Raw genomic sequence first — 24,217 nt, 5'->3', positions numbered from 1 at the left:
ATATAAATCAGTCCCTGATTTAATTTCCTTTTCCTTTTGTATTTTGGTCAGTTGTATTTTGAAAAATATCAATGTGGGAAGCAAACTTTATTTATAAAGCACTTTTCAAATCAGAAGTTACAAAATGATTTATACGTAACACTAGAGACTATAGCATTTTCTACTTGTAATAACATAAAATACCAAATATGTATAGATGGTCGTTAGAGTATCCTTTTTACTCTGTTAATGAATCTTTGGTAAAAAAAAAAAGGGAAAAGTTAGGCTACTTTCATGATCCTGCTAAATTGTCTTTACATTTTTTTTGATTCAAAGGTTTTTCATTGGTCTGTAGGCCTTTTGTCCTTCATCCAGCTAATGTCCGCTTCTTATGTTAAACAGCACTGTGTTGTTTACAGGGGCTCACCTCCCCATTTCCCCATGCAGGTCAGCACCCTGCAGCTCCTCTCTCCCCTCCCTCCCTCGCTCTCTCTTCCTCTCTTTCTCTCTCTTCTTGTCCCGGGCCAGTTGATTCAGGGAAGTGGTTTAATTCACATGCAAATCCCACCAGAACACCAGTCATTCACGCTGCTAATTACACCAGTGTTGAGACGCTGACTTGCTGACATCACACCGGGATATTAGCATGCAGGGAGGAGGAGTGTGTGTGTGTGTGTGTGTGTGTGTGTGTGTGTGTGTGTGTGTCAAGTTACCCCAGAGGGGTACCATAAGACAGGAAGTAAGCGACGTTGCCTTGAAACAAAAACTTAATATAAGGGGTTTAAATTGACTTGATTTTCACTCAGGACAGAAATGAATAGAAGCCGACCATTGTCTGGAAGGTCAGAAAATCCCATCTTCATGTAGCCTAGGCTTATAAAGAATGTTTCTAGGCTTTCATGATTAAGTAGGATATTCAATAAAGAAGTAATTTGATAAAAAAAATAAAAGCTTATTACTACCTGTGGATTTCTCAATAATTTGGCTTACGTGTAAAAGTTAGGGGTGCACTGAATCCAGGATTCGGCTTCGAATTTGGCCGAATATTGGGCTTTTTGACGGGGTTCGGTTTCTGCCGAGAAATTTTTTTACGCCGAACACTACGCTTGCACTACGCGCGCTACGCTGGTCGACATGATGACGCCGCCGTTGATTACGGGAAGGTGTTTACGTAGGTGGACCGTTCAATGCATTAGGCTGTGAGAAAGTGAAAATGGAACTCGTGTGCAGAAAAAGTGTCGTATGGCAGTACTTTCAGTCAAAAGAAGGCCATTCAAGTCACGCTACATGTTCAATTTGCAGTGTTTACTTCATTAATGTGTTTACTGTGTTAATGGACTGAGGATGGCAGTAGGATTCGGTATTCAGTTTCGGATTTGGCAGAATCTTAACCAGTGGATTCGGTATTCGGCCGAACCCCAAAAATCTGGATTCGGTGCATCCCTAGTTTATAGGCCTACATAAGTAAAATCTTAACTTAAGGTCTACCTAGCTTTTTCCAGAGCATTTAATCTCCATCTTAATTTTAGAAGACTGCTTAGTTATCACTGAGCTATTTCCCTTTGTAACACACTCCTTTTGCATTCTGTCTTTTAATTTGGTAAAAGAAAAACCCGACTTTTTACCAAATATTATATATGATTGAAGTTACATAACATACATACAACATGAATTGCCTACATATGTACCTATGTGTTGCCTATACATGTACGGGGATAGAACAATCTAAATCATAAAGGGTAAATGTATTAGATTAAATTATAAACCAAAATATGTCCCAAAACTTTTGACAACGGTGCTTTTATTTTGAAAGTGCAAACCGGAAGCGATCGTGTAATAAAAACGATCTTGACGCCGGTTAAAGATTAAAGCGCTGCTATTCAGTGGGTCTGTCAGCAGCGAGTGGAGCAGCTCCAGCGCTCAGTGCTTTTAACGCGGCGAAACTCCGCACGGATCTTCATTTAGAGCCGTCAGCAGTAACCCTGCTTCCAAGAGAGATTTTTGTCTTATTCATTTGGATTTTCAAATATTTCGTCGGAATCTGCGCTCTCGTTTGGATCTGTAAATGGAGATCTGATTTTACGCACTTTAAGTTGGCTCTCCGTCTGCGCTTTTCTCCTCATTTGCTGAACTCCTGAATGTGTTTGCGGAGAGCAGGGGGTTGACAAAAGGCTTTTAAACGGAGGGGGTACATGTAGCAGAGGGGTGCAGACACCACACAGCGGGTGAGAGTGGGGTGTTTGCGTGGCAAAGCTGTGGCGTTGGAGTTGTATGACAAATTCTGCAATGAGAAAGACGCATTTTAAAACCCGCACCACCACAACCAGCACCGACGTCAGGGCTATGGCTGACATCCGTCGCAGTTTGTAAGAAGGTGAGCAGCTGATTATTGATCGTGTTTATGTTGTGTTTGGAGCCGTTTAATAGCGCGACGGACGACTTGTTGGGGGTTTTGAAAGCATAATGGAAAAGATAATTGAGTCACATGTGTTTAAATGTATGAAATCGAATTTGTTTCTGACTAAGCTTTTTACTCTCTCTTTGAAATGTGTGCGTAAAGTAGTCAAAGCACTAAAAGAAAAAAAGGGCTTTGAAAATAAGTTAAAAAATAAGCCTTTGTCACTTTGCTTAACGCCGGGTTATTTGGATGCAGAGTTGTCGGACTCGCACTGTAGCTTTCACCGTTTAAATATCCCCCACCCCACCCCCTGTGGCGCAATGGTCAAGCTACTGTGCGCTTTCCAGCCAGAAAGTCTTTGTTGTGCAGAGTCAGACTCTGTGCCATATGGATTATATATTGCTTAGTAAATTAACTGATAAATAAACAGGCCTCTGTAAAATATTTAATTCCCCCCTCCAGATCAACTTGCTTCATGATGTTTCTCCAGTCAAGTCTTATTATTTTGTCATTGAGTATCATAGTTAAAATGCTCTAATCATTTCCTGGAGTTTGCTGCAAACTGCACCGGAAACAAGTTGCATAATCGTTTTTAACACATTACAAGACTGCAGGCTAATTGAGCCATTTAGATGGCTACTTTTTGGCCGTGTAAAGGGTCACTGGATTAGCACATGAATAGACTGACGGGGAGATAATGAATAATGTGGCTTCAGCAGCTGGCTGCAGTATCATTGGGCTCCTCGGGTCTGAGAGCAGCCCAAACATTAACTGAACTGACAGGAGCCTAAACGCCAGATCAACATTATTTCTGACATTCGCAACTGCTTTTTTTTTTTTTTTTTTTTTTTGGGGGGGGGGGGATCACCGCATTGGTTGGTGCTCTTTTCCCCACTGACAAGAAAGAAAAGTCAACATAATATCCCAATAAATTCCTAGGACGATGGCAGATTTCCTGGCAATGTGTTACCAGTGTTTGAGTATGGTCTGAAGTCTGTACTGAGATTGTCTTGGAAGCCTGGCCCTTCCATGACTCCCTCCGTTACCATCCAAAGTAGAGTCACTTTATGGAACAAGTCAACAGTGAATGAATAAGTTATGTGGTCCAGTCTCAAGTATAGTACTTCTGTACCATTCACTTCTTAAAGCTGAGTGAGTGAATATAGAAGAAAAAGCCCAGTCTATTACAGATCTACAATTTAAAAAATACTGTGACCGTTGAGCCCTGATGTTGTCGTCCTCGTAGTGCATGTGTTTTGTGTGTATTACATATCTCCAGTTACTATAGGTTACATTATACAGTTGAAAGGCTCACCCAAATTCATCATTAGGTTGTGTTCCACTAGCTTTTGGCTCTCAAGAATTTTGGCATTCAAATATTTCTTCATAACTCTTTCTGAAAACCTGAAACATTGATATTAAACATGTTAAATAGCTATTTACCTTACTGGACAACACAAATAATTTCAACCAAGATGAGACAGTCATTATTTAGCACGAGTCTTGGGTTCACTATTACAGGGGTGCTCCAGCGGTTTTTGTACTGTGCTTTCATAAAGTTGGGGGGTCCATTGATTGAAATTGAAGCAGCAGAGGTCAATATATCCCAACTTTTTAAGTCTCTAGTGTGGGCCAAGGTCCAAAAACACTGGCTCCTACATTTCCCATAATACTCAATAGTATCTATGATTAGACCCTCCACTGCCTCGTAAATGCCCACTTTTCTTGAACCCCACACCTCTAGTTTGTAACATGGGCTTTCTGTTGAAAAATGTGAGTTTCTGGCCCAATTCTAGTAATGTGCACAATTGGTGGAGTGTCTCATGGGAGCGTTGATTGTTGAATGCTAATGAAATAGTCGTGTTTAGATACAAAATGCAAAGATGCCTATGTTGCTGTCATAACTCATCATCAGGTTGAGGCTAGTGGTCTAAAGGCTAGTTGAAAAGAGAGCATGACTTTGGCTCTTTATAATTTGTTATGACAGGTGGATGCAGGCCTAATCTCTGTCCTTGGCAACACGCTGCATCTGGATCCTACTAATTAGCCACTAATGGAAAAGGTCTTTGTTGAGCCTGATTCTTGTCAGCAACACCTCCAGTCATGTTCAACTGTGATTGGCTCCGAATGGCTCTGATGTCAACATGCAGCCCAGTGTATGTAAAAAGACCTTGTTTGTATATTGGTAATTTGACCAAGCGGGGCTAATTGTTGAATCCTGAAAATTTCAAAACACTGGACAACAGAAATTTGTATTCACCAAACAAAAGGCAGTTAAAGAGAAAATAGTCTGTCGTCCTCTCCCCCCCCCCCACTTTCAGAGAAAACAAAAGCAGAGGCAGGAAAAAAGAAGACCATGCTTGGCTGCTGTGTGCCCCCAGCTGTTCTCTCCCCTGAGCTCTCCTCTCTTGTCATCTAACCTCAGTTTTTGCGCAGAGCTGCCATTTAAAGATGGGATTTTAATCTGGCCATCTAGAGTGATGCCATGGAAAAGCTGCAGCGGTTTTGGGAGCTGCTCAGGAATGAGAGTGGAATGAGACTTCAGCTGCAAATCCTCCAAGGCTACTCCCTCCCCTGGCTCTTGGATACAGTTGAATCAGATGGTTTTCTAAGCTTGGGTTGAAAAGCGTCTCCTAAGGAATTATAGTTACAACCCTAGCCCTATTTTTTTGCCTTGCAAAGATCATTTTGAGTCAACTTTGGCTTTGCTTTGAAGCACATTTACTAAGATGGTAGATTTTTATCCCAGAAACAACAACATGGCTTCTTTGGACCAAACTTGAGACCATGCTTGATGAAGATCTTGCAGCAGTGATCTAACGCAATTGAGCCAAGTCTTATGTAACTTTTAGAGGTGCCTATCAGACTCCAGGCAGACTAGTTACGTATTAAAACCACCCGTTCCCTGGGTTACAGGGCTAATGTAGAGGAGCAAGACAATGATAATTAACCCAAAACGGTGAATCATTCTCTACTGACATCATGGTCACGGGGATTATTGTCCAAAAACAATACCCCCCCGGGTCTTGAATAAACCTCACACTCCACCTGACCAATGATACATCAGCGTTTACATCTCCCAGGGGATGAAAGCCCAGTCATGTTTGAATAAAGAACAAGCCTTTTAACTTCCCTTCTCTTTACCTCTCAGTCATTTATGAGGCGACAACGATGCACTTGACTTGTATTACCAAAGACCCCAAATCTCTCCTAATTGAAATCATGTAGATTACAAAGGGGAAGCTCAGGGATTAGGTTTCAGTGGAGGGGAAATCCCAGGCATGTGCATGAAGCGTGTTGTAAATCATGAGGATAGAAGGGGATGGAAGGAGCAACAGGCCCCTGTAGGCCTACAGTATCTCTGCCAGCGCTGATGTGGGCAGATCAGATATTTTCGAGTTGAATCACTTGAGGAAGGCCATCCTCACACATCTGGAGTGAGAGATTGGGGTCGGATAGGTGTGTTTCTCAAACAGTCACAAGCTTCTCTGCCTCCAAATTGAACTCCACAGAGACCATAGGCGGAGCGTGGGGCAGGGAAGTTGTAATTTGTCCTCTCGGAAGGAATGCAGTGTGAAATGCTTTCCTTCAGCTCTGGCTATTTGTATACTCTTATCGCCAAGAGTCCCTCCTCACCCCAAGGCAGAAATAACTGCTAACCACCTGGCAGCGTGTCATAAGACTGGAAAGGGTGTCCATACGTGCTTAATGCTTTTTGTCTTCCCTAATGGTGTCTTTGTCTTTCACTTACACTCATCATCCTCGCTGTGAGTGTGTGTTCTTGGAGATGCACACATTTCTGTGTGTCAGCCAGTTAACCCGCCTTAAATTAGTAATGATGGTGAAGGTGCTGGGCTGTAATGAGGCACGCTGCGTCGCCCCTGGCTATAGCTTCATGCCGCTGGGACGTGGATTTTCTAAAGAGTCGGCCTGCTTGACAGCTGCTTGATGACTTTGTCTGCCTGAGCTGCATCGCTGCTCTGTTTATCATAACATTAATATTAATGCCGATTATATCTGGCCACTTCATGTGTAATATTTATGGAGTTAGTTTGTAAAGCTTGTGATTTGCTCACTGCAGAAATTGCAGGGGTCTGCCTATCTGCTTAGGGCGGTGTTGAAAGCTGGAGCTGACAGTTATAGGCTGTTAGGCTCCTCACAGATGGCGATGAATCTCAAGTGGTGATGGAGAATTCTTCAAACGTTAGACCTGTATATTTGTATGTTTTCTTTCTAAGGATTACATGTCATATGTTGTGGCATGTCAATGGGATGTTTTACTTGGAGAGCTACAAGTCTTTCCAGTGTCCATTCTATCAACAAAATCCATCAGTGCTAAGCCAAGTAGACTTGAAGTGCTTTGTTAACCAAGACTCAACCCTTGGACAAGAAGTGCCCCTTTTGAATGACCGACAAGGTGAGACTTGGCCAGCTCTCCACATGGTGCTGTCTGCACTCCAAGCACTTTATACTACCACATCCTCAGCCGACCAAGCTGTCAGTCTGTCAAACGGTGTCCTGATTGTCCTTAAGCTCTTCCGTAGGTCTGTCAGTCAGTCAGACAGGCAGGCAGGCGTCCATCTGGGAAAGTAATGGGATTGTCTCCCTGGTTTGGCCACCTAAGGGGGAGAAAGGTTTAGTGGGATGCAACCTTCTGGCCACCCAGAGTTTACATCTCCATTCAGAGGCTTAGAGCTGTCAAGGACACAGGAATCAGTACTTATGCAGTGTCTTCTCCCTTTGGATCCAAGTACAGACTTGGTGAAGGTGGCCTATATTTTTATTTTTAATCCATGCTCTCAGGTATTTAACCCACATTCTCTTCTGCTTTTTGGGAGATGTCTTCCATGCTCGGTGTCCTTTTCAAGTTTTCGAATCATTTCTGTCTCTTAATCCCAATATTTTGTAAGACAACACTTCAGAATAGTAGTCTGTGCGTGGGTGTGTGTGTGTGTGTGCATGCGTGCGTGCGCACGTACAGTGCTGCTTTCCATCACTGTCATTGGCTGTATTCTGCTAATATCCATAGTCTGTTAGTGATTATATCCTTGTTCTTGGCACCCGAGAGGATTGTTGAGCGTTGTATTTGTGGTACCCACATTTTACTGTGAGAGTTGCAGTGGGAAGCCTTGACCTTTTAAACTGTGTGGTGTTCACTTCCTTTACGAGTAGAGGGTCTGCAAACAGACGCCATGTGGTTATGAACAAAAATCGAGCGATTCACAGAATTTTTGAGGGGGCTTTACTATGGCTACAGACGAGTAGGTTGGGTGACAGATTTCCCTTTTTTTTTTTTTTAACAGGTAGTCGTCTGAGGTTACCTTTTGAAAAAAGCAATTTAGGTTATTTTTATTTTTTGGTGATTGATGGCAGGCTTCAGAGGCCCAAACAGCAACTGCAGTATGACGTCTTGTTTCTGTTGAAACTCTACCTCCCCAAATGTATTTCTGTTTACACTGTGATTTATTAAACTGAGGGGTTGTTTTTACCCTACTGGTGGTGTATTCTGGGGTATAAAGAGTTAAAGTGTACAAAAGTTATTTGCAAAGCACAAATCACACTTTTCAACAGCGTAATTTAGGAGGCCAAATAACGTTTGCCTTCATTTATTCCATTAAATCTTTCATTATTGTTGAACCAAAGTCTTTAGTCTTCATACGACATTGGCATAACAGATGCTCTTTGTCTGTTTTTGTCCGTCTTTTAGGAAGATCTGTGTGCACTGTAAGTGTCGCCGTGAGGAGCATGCTGTAACAGCCATGCCTGTAGAGATGGAGAAGACGGTCACCAAGCTGATGTACGACTTCCAGAGGAACTCCACCTCTGACGACGACTCGGGCTGTGCCCTGGAGGAGTACGCCTGGGTCCCACCAGGACTCAAACCTGAGCAGGTATTAAGAACATCTTACACTCATCTGAGCCACATTAAATTCACACTGGACGGCACCACTGAGGTCTAATTGCGCAGTTGTCCTGTTTTCTAAAGATTGTTTGTTGTCCAGCAGCTGGTGTTAACAACAGACTGGCATGTCAGAAATGGATGAAAAGACAATGACAGTCCTGGGATCACATTACAATTACTCATCAAAAAGCTCTGATTTCATTATATGTACACATTACAGTATGAGTTCAAATGTATACATGAGACATGTTTGGTGTATCAAACATTTGAGTGTGACTAAAATGACAGAGTGACACAGAGGGGGGGGAAGGATTTCAGTAATATGCACAGAAAGATTACACGTTTATACATTTACATACCAGTAGTGTAAACCTAATGAAAGTTTGTGTTGCACCTCATGCCAATATTTTGTAATTATTCAGTTAGAGCCCCACCTCACCATATGATAGCTCACCAATTATGCTGACTGCTCCTTCTGCAGGCTAGTGGATAACAAGGATTATGTGGCGCCAGCAGTCAGTCAAATTAATCTCCAATTCATTTTGCCTGCAAACATGTTGACAGTAGGTTTCATCGCTCTCACGGCAACAAAGCTAAGCCTGAGTAATTCACAAACTCATTAAAGGTCCCATGCATGTTGAAGAAAATCCTATTTTAAAGTGCTCAATTGAACCATAGGTGTGCACGTGTGGGAGGCTTTCCAGTTTTATAGGACAATAGAAGCATTTGTGGAAGCTGGTTTCATGTTGTTGATGAGCTGGAAGCAATGAACAGGCCAATACAATGTTGTTATGGCCCCTAGTTTTCACCACCGAGGACTGAGCGCAGCTATTTTTCATCCCCCTCAAGGGTCACGCGTCTAACCGCGAAGTCAATTAGGTTCATGTCTAGTGGCGGTATGACCTCAGGAACAGTCAGGCCATAATGGAAACTGGACTGTGCAGTATTGCATCAGCACAACGCAATAAACAATCTTGACATTAACTAGCTATTTTTGTATTTTGTGCAAAATATTGTGACAATTAAGAGCACTTCTAACAGCCAAGAAGAAGAGTGTCCTTAGCCATAGCAATTAAATTTTCCCAACCTTTTCCAAGGCATTCAAGCTGCGGAAACTCGTTGTGTGACCTCCTACAGAGGAGCAGAAGTATGCCTGATGTGGGGCTTTTCAACACCCGGCCTTCCTCTGCAATAGGTAAAGACAGAGTGAGAATAGAAGGTGATGGTAAACACAAAGCTAATCTCCAGGATCTAAACGGTGGGTTTAGGTTTCCCCGTAGGGAGCCGGGGCTGTGATAAGTCTGCTATTCAGCCAGCAGTGGTGTAAAGTCACCACTCTGTAACGAGAGATTTCAGACCAGGACAGCAGCATTCAGTCAGCTATATCTGAGGATTATGAGGGATAACTCAGCACCTAGTTAGGACTGTTAAACTCTCCTGTGTGTGTTTGCATTTTTTTCAACAATCGCTGGAAAACAGACCTTTTATCACCAAACGCAGTCATTACTGAGTGTGTTCGAGATGTTATTGAGCTGCAGTGTTAAGGAGGGCCTGCCAACATTCTCTCTCCCACTGTCTTCTTTTGCTGTCCTCTCTCCATCCTTCTCAAATAAAATTCTTGACTGTTGCCAAGTTACAGTTTGCCAAGGCCAAGAATGTTGCTTAGCATTGGCCTGTCTCTGGTGTTTTTTTTTGTTTTACAATAATGTAGCAAGAGCTGCACTCTAATGTGCAAACGCTATTCAGCATGTACCAGGATCTGATTTTAATTTGCATTCAAACATGAAGTCTGCTTTTTCAGACTGCTCCCATGTGGGTTATTTGAATAGAAATTCAGCTCAAGGTTTTTCATGCAATCCAGGTTCTGATGTGGATTAACTTTCAGACAACAACGAGCCCATCTGAAAGGTACCTGAGGCTAGTTTGACCTGTTCCCAATGGACCTGACTGATTCCCATCCGGGTTAAAGGACCATGCCAAATGTCAGCCCATTACCTGATTACAGCCAGCAGCTGCGAATGGGAGATAAATGATATACACAAAACTCCCTGTTCGGATCAGATCATGGTTTTGAGTCACGGATTGGATACATTTTCAGATCAGCACAAAAAAGGGGGAATTTAAATGATTTATTAAATATGCATTTCACTCACACTATTATTATGGTTAAACTTTGCAATTGATCCGCGGTTCACATGCATTCCGAACCGTGACTGTTGATCCGTACGGACCACGGATCAACTATGGTCCATTACACCACAAATAGATATTCATGGTCCCCAGAGGATGAAGGCCTCTGACTTAGGTGATCCACTGACCTATCCTCTAGTGCCACAATGAGGTTGTTTATTGCTAATTAGCAAATGTTACCATGCTAATACTCCAAACTAAGGGCCCATTCAGACCAGAAAAGCTATCTGGCGATACGCCACAGGGTTGTGCGGCGGTGGGAGTGTCACTGGCTGTAAATGGCCCATTTGTGTGACGTCCTGTTGTGTTTTTTTTAACCCCCTAATGTAGCACCTGTAGACTTTATTTTCATAATTATTGTTTTCCGTCAGATCGTTTATAGATCTCATCATTTCAGACCGCACTATCATGAACAAACGTGTAACAGCTGACTATTACAAAAGTGCTTGTGTTTTGTTTTTTACCCTCGAGGGTGCGTTCCAATACCCATACTACCATACTATTTAGTATGCCAGAAACTTTACAGATTTTAGTATGTCCCAATACATAGTATGTCAAATGCAGTATGCCCAAAATTCCAGGATGTCCAACTGCATTCGGTCGTATTTTGCAGTATGCAAGCCAGCATGCTTTTCTGGCTATTCTGACCCACAATCCTCTGCACAGCGTAAGATATGTCACATTGACTGAGCCGCAGAGAGAGCACAGACAGATGACAGCCTGATGACTGCTTATTGACGGTTATGAGCAAGAGGGTCAAAGGCACAGTCTTATGACAAAGTAGTATGTCCCAATTGTATGCACACTGTACCTTGTAAGGGCAGATGCAGTACGTACTAAAATTAAATAGAAAAAGTATGTGATTTGGAACATAGCACAAGATGGTGACAGTGGTAAACATTGTACCTGCTAAACACTATCATGTAACTGTGAGCACCACTGTCCCTATACACCCTCACAGAGCTGCTAGCATGGCTGTAGACTCTTAGTATATTGAGTATAGCTTATATTTCATGCTTAATTAACCCATCTCAGGCCTTTTTAACTTTCAAACTCATTAAATTTGCTCCCACAACTGTGCTGCTGACTACAGTGTTGATTTGTGGGCACTTGCACATTTCAGCAAAGACATTAGAAGAGAAGGACAGCGAATGAAAACAGTCATTAAATCTGCTCACTTCACTATGAAAGCACCATCTTTCCCACCATGTTTGGCTGTAACTACCAGTGTTTTCTCAACAATATAATATCTTATGTGTCCACTAACCACTGTGAAGTGGCTTGTTAAGAAAATGTCAGGACTGGTGCCTGGTGGTGTCTTTTCCTCTAGCTGCCTGGCCATTAACAGCAATAGAAACCAGCTGTGTGAAGCGTGCGCTCTTGTCAATCAGATGTGAAGTCCTACCATTTGCTTTAGTTTTTTAAAACACTCCTTTCAGTACAGTTCGAAATTCTGCCCTGTCTTTAGTTCTGTCTGCTTTCGATTATAGTTATTATCACAAGCTGCTCCTCCAACTGTGTCCATTATGTGTATCTAAGTGTGCGTGTGTGCGTATCTGTCTTTAGATCTTTTCCTCGAGGCAACAATCCTTTCACCTCTAGATTGTAACCCTGTTGTTGTTGGAAGCATGTTTCATAACTTATCATTAGCAGTATGTGTGTGTGTGCATCTGGAAGCATAGGTGCTTTCTGTGTTTTATCAGTGCTTGACCACAGTCAGTCTTTCATGGACCATCCTGAGATCCGCCTGGTGTCCAGATCCATGTTGCTCGACACGGATCCGGCGTCCCTCGCCAACACCGTTGGAAGCCAACAAAAGCAGAGCAGAAGGAAATAGGTTACACTTACAACAAGAGGTTCCTGCTGTAAATTCATCCCAACAACAAACATGCATTTAGACTGTGGCACTACAGCATCAGGACAAGAAAACTTAAAAATATGAGAGTTTTTAAAAGCAATATATTTTAATTTTGGTCTCTACGTACTGATGTGTGTCTGCGTTATTCAAGTTAATCTGTTTAGTGTTTTGAGTGACTGTGTTATTGCCAAGGACGAAGCTAATGGCTTCTAGGCAGTAGATCCATTGGGAAGACGGATAAGGCATTAAGATTGGCGTGACCTAGTCAGCAGGTATCGATCATGTTGTTTCTCTTTACATTCCAAGTCTTCATTGTGTGTTCTTCTGTATTGTTTTTGTTTCTTACATTCAATCAAACATTATCTTGATTCTTCTTCTACTTTCACTCTCTTCATCTATCTGTAATTTTCATCATGTCTTTATTTTCCTCTCCACACCTCTCCTACTCCTCTTTCTTGAACCTCTGTCCTCGAATCTCCCTTTAAAACCCTGTGGCTTTCGTGGTTTGCACCCCCCTCCAATCACATTCATATATGACTGCCCTGACCTCTGTTATCCCCTAGGCCCCCTGTTACAGTGTCATAAAAAAGACTGCACTAAATAACACAGAGATGACACTCATTGTCTGCAGCTGTAATGTAAAGATTGTCCAAAGCAATTTGGAATGGCCAGATAAGCATTAATCCCGCTGTCGCACACATTGTTATGCACACACACACTGCTACATGCATTTGTGTTAATCACGTGTGTACGTGAGTGTGTGTGTGTGTGTGTGCACATTTGACAGGTCAGCGATACATTCCCTTGTCAATGTGCAAAGATGGAGAGGTGCGGTTCCATTAAGTCTCCGCGGGTGGGCCATAAATCAAAGTGATTTTCTGTGTGTGGTGGTCACTCCCGGTTGTAGATCCTGTTAATTTTGTCTCCTCACAGTTTTACCTTTTTAGTGCTGAAATGATAAATAGACATCTTAATAATAATTTAACCGTTTTGTGTAATTTGTCATGTAAAAATGTGTAGGTTCCAGCTTCTCTAAAGGAAGATTTGTAGCTTTTCTTTGTCTTACTATAAACTGTACCTGACCGTTTAGCTGTTTTTACTATTGTACAGACAAAGTAAGCAATTGGAAAAGTGAGAGTATGGGAGCTCTTGGATTTTTCCTTATTTTGTGACCTTTCATAGACAAAATATGAAATCAATTAACCAGAAATAGTAATTGAGGGTTAGGGTTAGTTAATTTGATAATGAAAATGATCAGTGTATTTTGGGTTTGTCAGCTACTTTACATGTTACAGATAGGTTGTTGTTCTTTATCATCACACACATCCTCTTTCTGTCTCTGTCTCGTGCTCAGGTTCACCAGTACTACAGCTCCCTGCCTGAGGACAAGGTGCCCTATGTGAACAGCCCAGGAGAGAAATACAGAATCAAACAGCTGCTCCAGCAGCTCCCGCCCCACGACAATGAGGTGAGAGTCCAAACTGACCCCCTCCCCCACCCCCTCCATCCATCCATATATCTTTCCCTCCCTCCATCCCCTCCTTCAGGGCAATACAGAGATAAGAGGGAGAAGACAGGAAACAGGAAATAATTGAGTCTGTCTTAATGGGCAGGAATTAAAAAGTGAGGTTTCTGTGTGTACCTTCCTTTTTTCTTTTTCTTTTTTTTACATTAATAAACCAACAATTTGGTATAGTACCAAAGTTTGACTAGTTTAACGGTGCTATATTAATTTAAAGAAACAGAGGCAACCACATACCAACTCTATGCGTCTGCGTAACATATCCCACTTTACAAATGTATGTTGATGTGATGTGTGTGTCTAGGTACGTTACTGTAACGGTTTGGACGACGAGGAGAAGAGAGAACTAAAGCTTTTCAGTAACCAGCGAAAACGGGAGAACCTGGGACGCGGCAACGTCCGGCCGTTCCCCGTGACGATGACGGGGGCAATCTGCGAACAGGTATCGTACAGAAATATCCAAAACCTACATTTTTGTGTCGTTTCCCCAGCAGTCAAGAGATATGACGAGATGATCTAAATTTCATTTCTGCGTTGCGTGACAAGAACGAATTAAGCGCAATGAGGTCAAAGGTGCGTCATGAGGCCGATGGAATGAAAGCATTAAATAGTGTGACAGACATATTGAACAGCCCGCTGGCATTTCAGGTCTTTGTAATGATGTACGAGAGGTGCTTGATGTTGACATATAAAGGGCAGAGACGTACAGTCGCCCGCTTTTATCACAACGTTGTGGCCTTGTCAGTCTCACCTCAAAGTGTTGTTCTTAAGAAGATCTTAAAGTGTTGCATGTGTGTGTTGTGTCTCATTCTCCCCGCTGCCGTAGCAGCTCTCTACCAATTACAGTTTTTGTTTGTCTTAAAATGTAGCTTCACATAATACCTCAGAGAACTAAGTTACAGTTAAAACTGCTCTAAATCCCTCTGAAAACATTTCATAGTATTACCCAGTGTCCCAAATATTTAATGTATTGTCTACATGTATTCTTCCAGTGGCCTGCAGTGGGCTACAGAGTGCAATGGAGTGTTCTGTTAACAACAAACAGCACACTTCAGCATCCGCTAGCCATTTGTTACTGTGTGAACAACAGACTCAAGCAAAACGGAGCTACTCTCTGTTGTGTTGGTGCCTCGGGTGTATAGCTGCTTTAAAGCTTGTGTTTCTCATTCACTCAGCAGACACACACACACACACACACACACACACACACACACACATACATGAGGGAGCAGATTGTTGGGAGAGTGTGTATTGATTGAATTCCCCGCCCCCCTTTGGCCTCCTTGCAGCAGTAGCCTATGTGCCAGTTAGATAACCTGATTGTAACTCTTGCTCCGTCTCCATCTTCCAACCCCTCTAAATCTACTTTGCCTACCCGACCTTACCCTGCGCACTCCCTCTCGTTTATCTTTCCGGCTTCTTTACCTTTACACCTCCACGCCAATCTTGCTCTCCTTTTTATCCTCCCATATATCCCTCAATTTGTATTTCTCCCCTATTACCACACCAATGTCTTCCAGCAGCATTTTAACTTCCTCTCTTTGTCTGTGTGCTTGTCCTCTCCGGTCACACATGTAAACACACCATCGTGCTCTCAAGTTTTCATGCCAAATTGTGTTAAAGACCAAGATGCAACCGATCTGTATCAGCACCAATACTGACCTTATTAAAGACCCCATGAAATGGGCTCTTGAACTTCTTGGGAAAACTGGACATCTTCAGTGGGGATCTGCTGTAGTGCTGAAACCATTAATTGATCCATTTGTCATTTAAACATTCCCATGTTCCAGCTTTTCATTTGTAAAGATGTGCTGCTTTTTTTGTCTTGTATGTGATAGTGAATGGAATATCTTTGGGGGTTTGGACTGATGGATAAAAGAAGCAATATGAAGACATGACCTCAGGCTTTAGGAAATTGTGTTTTTAGGGGTTCCTTAGACATTTACCATGTTGAGCCCATCATCTCTGGACGAGTTGGCTGACTTCATGCTGGCCCCTCGCTCACGTGATAGGGAAGAAAATAATTTATTGATACTGATCTTCAAGACTTATAAATAAATATATAACAAATATATATATATTAATAAATATAATATATTAATAAATAATTTTGGGTTTGTAACTCAAATATTTATGAATCGTTTTACAACCTTTTTCTTTTACAATGATTGTACAAGGGAGAAAAGTCACTCTGGACAAGTGTCCATTACCGTAGATTACTTAGTAGTCCCTCCAGGAATTTGCGATATCGCGATCGCAACAATTCACGCGAATTCAACCAATCACCGTGAATTTGGTGTGACTCGCAATTTTGACCAATAACCGGAGTTTCCCGTGACTTCAACCAATCACAGCAGTCCCATGTGCCAGACTTTGTATCAGTATGTGACTCTGAGAGTCACTGACCAAGCGGGAATGAAAACGGGTTGACGCCAAATTCATTTCCTTTTTTCTGATATGAAGACGAGACGTGTTTTACTTGAACATCTCACATTTACCAACAAAACGTACAGCGAAAGACCGTGCAAAACATTTCAGACCGCCCTGCCAACCTGTATACATTTTAACGTCAATGTATGCTGTAACGATTTCTCACTCAAGTCGCTGAAAGCTGCTGCTGTTTCACGATGCATACGATGGATGCAGGAAAAACCGGAGATGAGACGTACAGGATGACCTAAATTGAGGACAGTTATGCTCGTTATTGTAAGTGCAATGATAAGTTAAAGTCCAATAAGTACTTTTATCAAACCGTATGAATGTGTGTCCCAGGCCAGGATAGGAAATTAACTAACAATGTAAAGATCAACAAGCCACTGACACATATGTTCAAATTTGATTCATTCAATAAATTATTATTTTTTTGTCTTAAATACACCAGCCATTTTCATATTTTTTTGGTAAGGTTACTAGGAAAACTCAGCCCAGAGTAGTTTTATTCTCCCCAAAACAAGTTTCCTTTTTATTTTTAAAGAACTATACAAAAAAAAAATTGCAACTTTTTTTTGCAACTTTCACTGTCTCCCAGCTTCATTGCAACAAAAATACAAAAGACATCGCAACTTTTATTGCAATTTTTTTTACAAAAGCTCCCGCAAAATCAGGCATTTTGGGCCGCAACAATCTCAAAAAAAGGCCGCGAAATCCTGGAGGGACTGACTTAGGTTCTCAGTCACTGTCATAAGGAAATGTTAATAACAAAGAAAGAATAGAAATTCCACAAGCCTTTTTAAAGAATATTGGTGTTTTGGGCTTTTTTTTTTAACATTTAGGGCCCTATTTTAACGATCTAAGCGCACGACGTGAAGCGCATGGCGCAGGTGCATTTAGAGCGTGTCCAAATCCACTTTTGCTAGTTTGACGGTGGAAAAAAGGGTCAGTGCGCCAGGTGCATGGTTCAAAAGGTTTGTACTTAGTGTCTTCATTAAAGGTGTGTTTTGGGCCTAACAATAAACCAGTCAGTGTCATCTTCCATTCCCTTTAAAAGCCAGGCGCGTTTGTACCTTGGCCCATTGCTATTATGATGGCGGATTTGCACCGTAATATTTTTATTTTTAATCTTTTGTGTGTGTGTGTGTGTGTGTGTGTGTAACAAGCATAGTGTGTGTGCGCTGTGCATTAGCCTAGGCGCATTTTACTAAAATAATAAATGTATTAATAAATGTTAAAATAACAATGCTGCGTTATTGACTTTAGACAAAACAATTTTGTTGGACAATGGTCACTTCCCGCTGCCTCAACATAGCAATACGCTAGCCACTACATTGAGTTTAGGTTACGGAATTGGTACTGGAGAAAAAAAGCGGATCTAAGTAGACGAGTACCAACAAAAGCTGCTTGGCTGCAACCATTTACTCAAAAACTCTCTTCTTCCTCTTCCTCCACCTCTTTTTAGTGCGGAGGCCAGATAAATGGCGGAGACATTGCTGTATTTGCATCACGGGCAGGTCACAGCGTGTGTTGGCATCCAGCCTGCTTTGTGTGCAGCATGTGCAACGAGCTTCTGGTGGACCTCATCTACTTTTACCAGGACGGGAAGATCTACTGCGGCCGGCACCACGCCGAGAGGCTGAAGCCGCGCTGCACCGCCTGCGATGAGGTAGACACCATTTACATGCAAACACGCAGACGTGCCTGCACATGGACGATCACGTGTTCACAGACACACATATCACTTACTTGAACATACTGTGTCTGTAATGTGGGACGGTGTCGGTAGAGCTTTTTATTAAATGTTTACAGGCACAAATTGTTCAAAAATGCATGACTATAACGTCAAACTGCTGTCATATGATGCTCACAGGCTTCCATACACACTGTCACAGTTTAACACATGCAAGGGTTTTTCTGGTCTAATGGGCTCGGCTCTCAATATCCTGATCTCCCAACCATTAGCACTGAGTTACACTCTCTGCAAATGGGGACGAGTACTTACAAAGCACCCCGGTGTTTTAACAGCAGCGTAATTAAAAGTAAATGCACCATCTAGATTTCACCAAGTCCCCACACACATTAGCCTCCTACACAAGTCAGTGACAAAGAGGAGGATCTAAGATTACTAAGCTGCAGAGGAGTAAACGGTGCGTATGGAGGGGCAGAAAGGGCGAGCCGAGCCTTTGTCCTGTCATTCAGCGGGCAGTAATAACCCAACTGAGGTTCTACCTCTGAGGACCTGTGATAAACGATACTGTTTCTTATCTGTCCTTTCTTAGATCATCCTTGCGGATGAGTGCACTGAGGCAGAGGGGCGTCACTGGCACATGAAGCACTTCTGCTGTTTCGAGTGCGATACTGTGCTGGGGGGCCAGCGCTACATCATGAAGGAGGGGCGGCCCTACTGCTGCTCCTGCTTCGAGTCCCTCTACGCAGAGTACTGCGACTCCTGCGGGGAACACATTGGTATGCTGCTGGCATCTATCACTTTTAATATGAAACTGCATTAATCTCCAATAGGTCAAAAGGGACACTTACAGAAACAAAAATATAATGCTAAATACATGGATACATGGAAAAAAAGTGAAAGGTTATTGGGTTGCAGTTTTTCTTTAAGGAGGATGAAAGACAGACCTAATTTTTTTGCATAGAGTAACACAGAGGGGAAAAGAGCTACAGTAGGAAGATGTGGCCTGGTTTTTAGCAGTTAGTCATTGAATGATGTCATGGTCAGGCATGGGCACATAACAGAGGAACACAGAGAAACATGTATATATCATTATGCAGCATGAAACCAACCTGGGGCAAAGGCATGACTGTCAAATGACTTTTCACCCTCAGGATCTGTTTTTATCACAGACACATGCACCAAGCGTCAGTTAAATACAAATTTAAACATCTCGCAACCTGTGGTGTTAGAGGCAAACCCACTGAGAGGAGAAACTGGGGTATTTTTCAGCGGGAAACCTTTATATTAGTACGTCTTGGCCCCATGCCACCTCCTGTTAAAACTCTGTGGGGGTGTGTGGGTCCAGACAGGATGCCCAGGTGTGATTTTGGCACATACCTCTCAACAAATCTGCTCTGTAATTATTTGTTAGACAGGATATAGAAAAGTATTTGGCTAAAAAGCACGACTGATTATAAATTGAAACCACCAGAAAACAAGCTTGAACCAGATGGCAGCCATTAGCAAATAGCTGGTTTTCTTTCCCCCTGCAACAACTGCAATCCTACTCAAAAACTATGTGTTTATACAATGCTGGGAAAGCACCAATAATGAGTTTGCCCCAGGCGCAGTTACATTACAGCCTCCAGTTTTATTTTCTCACTCAACAAGCAACTTGTAATATGCCGCTATTTTCACATAAAACAGCATTTTAAATAAACGATTTTTCATTTCGGCTCTTTGATAAAGACATGGTGCTTTGTATTTAATTGTGCATCCATAATCTTATTTTTATATAAAACCATGTGTATCTTTTCTGCAGGCATAGACCAAGGCCAGATGACGTATGATGGGCAGCACTGGCACGCCACAGAGGGCTGCTTTTGCTGTGCCCGCTGTAAACGCTCTCTGCTGGGTCGGCCTTTCCTGCCCAAGCAGGGCCAAATCTTCTGCTCACGCTCCTGCAGCCTGGGTGAGGAGCCCAATGGCTCTGACTCCTCTGATTCGGCCTTCCAAAGCGCTCGCTCCACCAGAGAGTCCAGACGCAGCTCCAAGGCAGGGAAGAGTGGAGGAGGAGGGGGTGGAGTTCAGACTGAAAGATTTTCAGGGGAGGTGGACCCACTTTCTTTACAAATGGATCTTCTGAGTCTATCCAGCCAAACACCCAGTTTGACACGCGAGCCACCTACCTGGCAGAGCCAAGAGCAAGCAGGTGATGGCTATAATTATGAATCCCAATCAGATCCAACTGCCAACCCCACCCCTCTCCAGCTTCTTAGCCAGTGCAATGTCAGGACGGCCTATAACCCCACCTGCTCTGGACAGAATAATCAACAGCAAGATCACAGGATCAAGGAGAACGGAGGTTTAAAGAGACCACCCATCTCAGCCATGAAGGGCCACTCTCTGAATGAGATGTGGTCCCAACAACCAGCTCCAGAAGAGTACTATCCACCCAAACTGCGGACCCAAAAGAGCTTCACAGAGGTGTCCCATTGTTCTCAGTACCACAACGGCTTCTCCTCTGACAAGCGCTCCATCAGTTTGCACGGCTTTCAGAGGGACAGGGACAGAGAGGCGGGGCCTCCAGCAGCAACCCAGGTGGCAAGAAGCAGGAACCCCATCAATGCACTTAACTTCACAGAGCAACTGACTCCTCTGGAGCAGACACCAAGAGGATCCATGGAGTCCCTGGCCCTGTCCAATGCAACAGGTGAATATGGTAGTGTTGCTGGTTTGGCACCATGTTAGCATGACCAAGGGAAGTTGTGTGTTTTTGTTATACAATAGTGCTTGTATTGTTAGAAGTATACATCACAACTTGTGTTTACTTTGCTTTACTTTACGTAGAGTGAAATTCAGCTTGACAAAAGTACTGCTTCAATTTAATGGGATGACATTGAATAAACCGCAAAGATGACACAAATGACAAATTCAACTCTTTTTCCCTACAGGCAACTCAGCAGATGGAGGAGGAAAGCGTCAGGAGCACCTTTCTCGTTTCTCGATGCCGGACCTGAGCAAAGACTCTGGAATGAACGTGTCAGAGAAAAGTAACATGGGCACCCTCAACTCCTCAGTGCAGTTTCGTAGCTCAGAGTCTATTCACAGCCTCACCGCCAGTCAGCCCTACATGGAAATGGATCCTCACAGGTCCTCCCAGTACCAGGTGCAGTACTGCGACCCCCCTGGCATGGGTATGGGTATGGGTATGACTCATTTACCGCCTGGCTTCACATTCCAAGAAGAGGATAGGGTAAGTTTGGTGAGCAGCGCCAACGCTGCCCGCCTGCCACCCATTAGTGAGCGCAGGGTGGGTGGAGGCGGAGGTGGAAGGGGAGCCAGTATCCGGATAGATGCTCCGGAGGAGACTCCTCAGAGGCGCCGGCACCACCACCACCGCTCCCGTAGATCCCGCCGGTCTCGTTCAGAAAATGCTCTCAACTTGGTAGCAGAGCGAAGAGTCAGACCTCAAGAAAGATCCCAGCTGCGTGTCTGTGAGGATTACGACCGTTTCCCACCACCAAGGAGCGCCAGGGACCAGTTCAGAGTAGGAGGAGGAGGAGGGGGAAGATACCAGCCCCAACCCTTCAGGCCATGTCCCAGAACCACTTCAGACCTGACTCTTCAGAACCCTGGGGCCAGCCGGCGCACTGGCTTGAACCAATACTCTTGGGATGATTACGATGACGATGGCTGGTGCTCCACCTGCTCTTCATCCTCCGAATCAGAGGATGAAGGTTACTTCTTGGGTGAGCCAATCCCCAGACCCATCCAGCTGCGCTACCTCAGCAACCAGGAGCTCGTCCATAAGTACAACAACACAGGGATCGGAGGACCCAACCGCAGTGGGCAGTTACACACCCGCAAACGCAGAAAAAGCAAGAACTGCATTATCTCCTAACATCCTGTCATCTGGTAAAGGAAATGACTCTTTTTCCAGTTTGTGTACACTAACATCTTCCATATGGAACGTAAAAATAAATAAAACTCACAGTCCATTTATTCAGTGTTGTTGAGTGTTGAATATGATGTAATTGAACGTCAGTGATGAATTACAGTCGGTAAACAGTGAAAAGCAGCAGTGCTTGCATGTTTGTTCATGTTAATGTTTCAGAATATCTCCTGAGTATTAAGGCTAACAGTTATATGTGCAGTTCTATCAAGTCACAACATTTTTAAAAGCTGATGTGCAGTTTCTTTTTTATTTTTTATTTTATCATAACTTCATTTCCACGCAGCAAACAAGTGTGCGAGGTAGTCGGTTTGGTACAGTTTAGCTTTTTCATGCAATGTGATTTAGATATAGAATATACTGTACTATTGTATTTTAGTTCATAGTATGTACATAGATAAATGAATTAATAATTTCACTTAAATTAAGGAAGTCCATGTAAATATGGTTGTAAATGAGGCCTCACATATTTTTATATTTTGTATGGATAGAATCATTTATGTATTAAATATCTATAATGTAGAGATAGAAAATGACAAACACAACTTATGCATGTTTTATGTGGCTGACCTGGTCCTGCATTTGGAATAAAGGAGAACTTCACTGAGTGTTTTGATTGGCAGCTGGTGTTTCTCCCCAGAGAATGACAACACTTGTGTCTGGTGTTCACAAGAGTGCATAACAGTCACCTTCCCCATCTGTTAATGCATAAATGAATGACAATGTGGTGTGGTGGTTGATTAGGAGAGTCACCCTCCACTAGGTTGTTATACTTCCACGGTAATGGGCCGTCACATTTGAATACACAGAGCTCCATTGTCCTAGAAACAGATCCCCCTGAAGTTCTGGTTTATTGCATCAGCCTATACAAGTTGGAAACTGCTGACAAAGGTCTAGGGAATTAGTTATTGAAACCTGGTGATGCTTTGTGCAAGTATGTAAGGCATGCTAGCAGCGTGGCTTGAGGGATGGCAGTGCCGGTCTGTGGGTCCAAGCTGAAAAATCTCAACTATTGGATGGACATTCATGATTCCCACAGGATGAATTGTAATAACTTTGGTGATCCTCTTCCTTTTTAATGTAGCGTCATCATCGTGTCAAATTTTTTATTTGTCCAATACTTTTGGGTAATGATCAAATCCCTTCAAAACTAATAATATTCCCATGTGCCTCAGATTGACTTTTTAGTGTTACCTGGCGCATGCTAACATGCTAAAATGAAATGCTGAACATTGTAAACGTTATACCTGCTAATCATCAGCATGTTAGCATTGCAATTGTGAGCATGCCATTACCTTGCACGGCAGCTGGATTCTTGCGATATTACAAGATCATGCGAGAATCGGCGGATCACGTATAAGGGTTAAGCATGCAGTGCTGGCATTAACAGTTTGCTCAAGTCACCGCTGTTCCCAATTACAGCCTCAGTTATTAACTAGCGAGGCTGCAGCCTCATAGTCTTGTCTACTTGTAAGAAACAAGTCAAATCCTTAACAAGCCAACCTCTCCTGTTTAAATATTGACATATACAGTATAGCAGGTTGTATCTGTATGAGTTAAGCAGTGTCATACCGTAAATTGGATTGCCTCTGACGTCCATGTGGTCCAGGGATTACTGCCGCTAGCCCCCATAATCCACACACACACACATATATATGTTTGGAAAAAGGTGCGTGAACGCTAACCTCATGATTAGAGGTATTCAAGCACTAATGCTGTTGACATGATTGGCACATTAATGCGTTTACTTCACCTAACCTCAGCTTCCAGGGCGTGTGCTCCAGTTTTCATGTTTACTCTGGGACAATCGGATAACTCCCAGACGGGGAGGAAAAGAGTCCTCATTTGGTCAGCCATGATACGACTTAACCAGCTGCACAAACATGTGAGATACATTATGTCTGCTGATGGCCTGGTCTGTAAATGTGGAGTTTCCCCTGCTTTTAGCAAGTCTTCAAACTACAGCTGCAGACTGTTACTCACATCAGCTGCGAGTTTGGATGAGTATTGCAGCAATCAGTGTCTCTAAGTGTATACAATAAAACACACGCAAACTTCTGTCTTTAGTATTATGGATATTATTGTCCTTGACACAAGCTTTCCTTACATCGTCATTATCTTAGCCCCTATTAGTCTGTTTCTTCATTACTCCCTTGCCAGGCCTTTACCCAAGCGTGGGGTGTCTCCATGTGTTTAATTAAAAGCAAATGAAGGCCGTACGGTGAGGGGTGCCACAGATTGCAGCCATATGCTTCCCGGGCCATGCCATATTCAAGGTAGCGGATGGTGGGGAGATAATCCTTGAGTTGCT

The 24,217-nt window shown here is 43.0% G+C and overlaps 1 protein-coding gene across 1 annotated transcript; it reads left to right on the top strand.

Annotated features, from left to right (window-relative positions):
- Positions 1-1,848: 1,848 nt before the first annotated feature.
- On the top strand, positions 1,849-22,514 carry prickle2b (prickle homolog 2b). Its single transcript, XM_031277989.2, has 8 exons — positions 1,849-2,353; positions 8,085-8,268; positions 13,682-13,795; positions 14,154-14,291; positions 17,745-17,948; positions 18,562-18,748; positions 19,774-20,664; positions 20,906-22,514. Exons 2-8 carry the CDS (start codon positions 8,137-8,139, stop codon positions 21,853-21,855), a joined length of 2,616 nt encoding a protein of 871 aa, XP_031133849.1. The 5' UTR covers positions 1,849-2,353; positions 8,085-8,136; the 3' UTR covers positions 21,856-22,514.
- Positions 22,515-24,217: the final 1,703 nt, after the last annotated feature.

Source organism: Sander lucioperca, chromosome 6 (assembly GCF_008315115.2).
Source record: "Sander lucioperca isolate FBNREF2018 chromosome 6, SLUC_FBN_1.2, whole genome shotgun sequence".
NCBI classification, from domain to species: domain Eukaryota; kingdom Metazoa; phylum Chordata; class Actinopteri; order Perciformes; family Percidae; genus Sander; species Sander lucioperca.
This window is presented reverse-complemented; position numbering and strand designations above follow the sequence as displayed.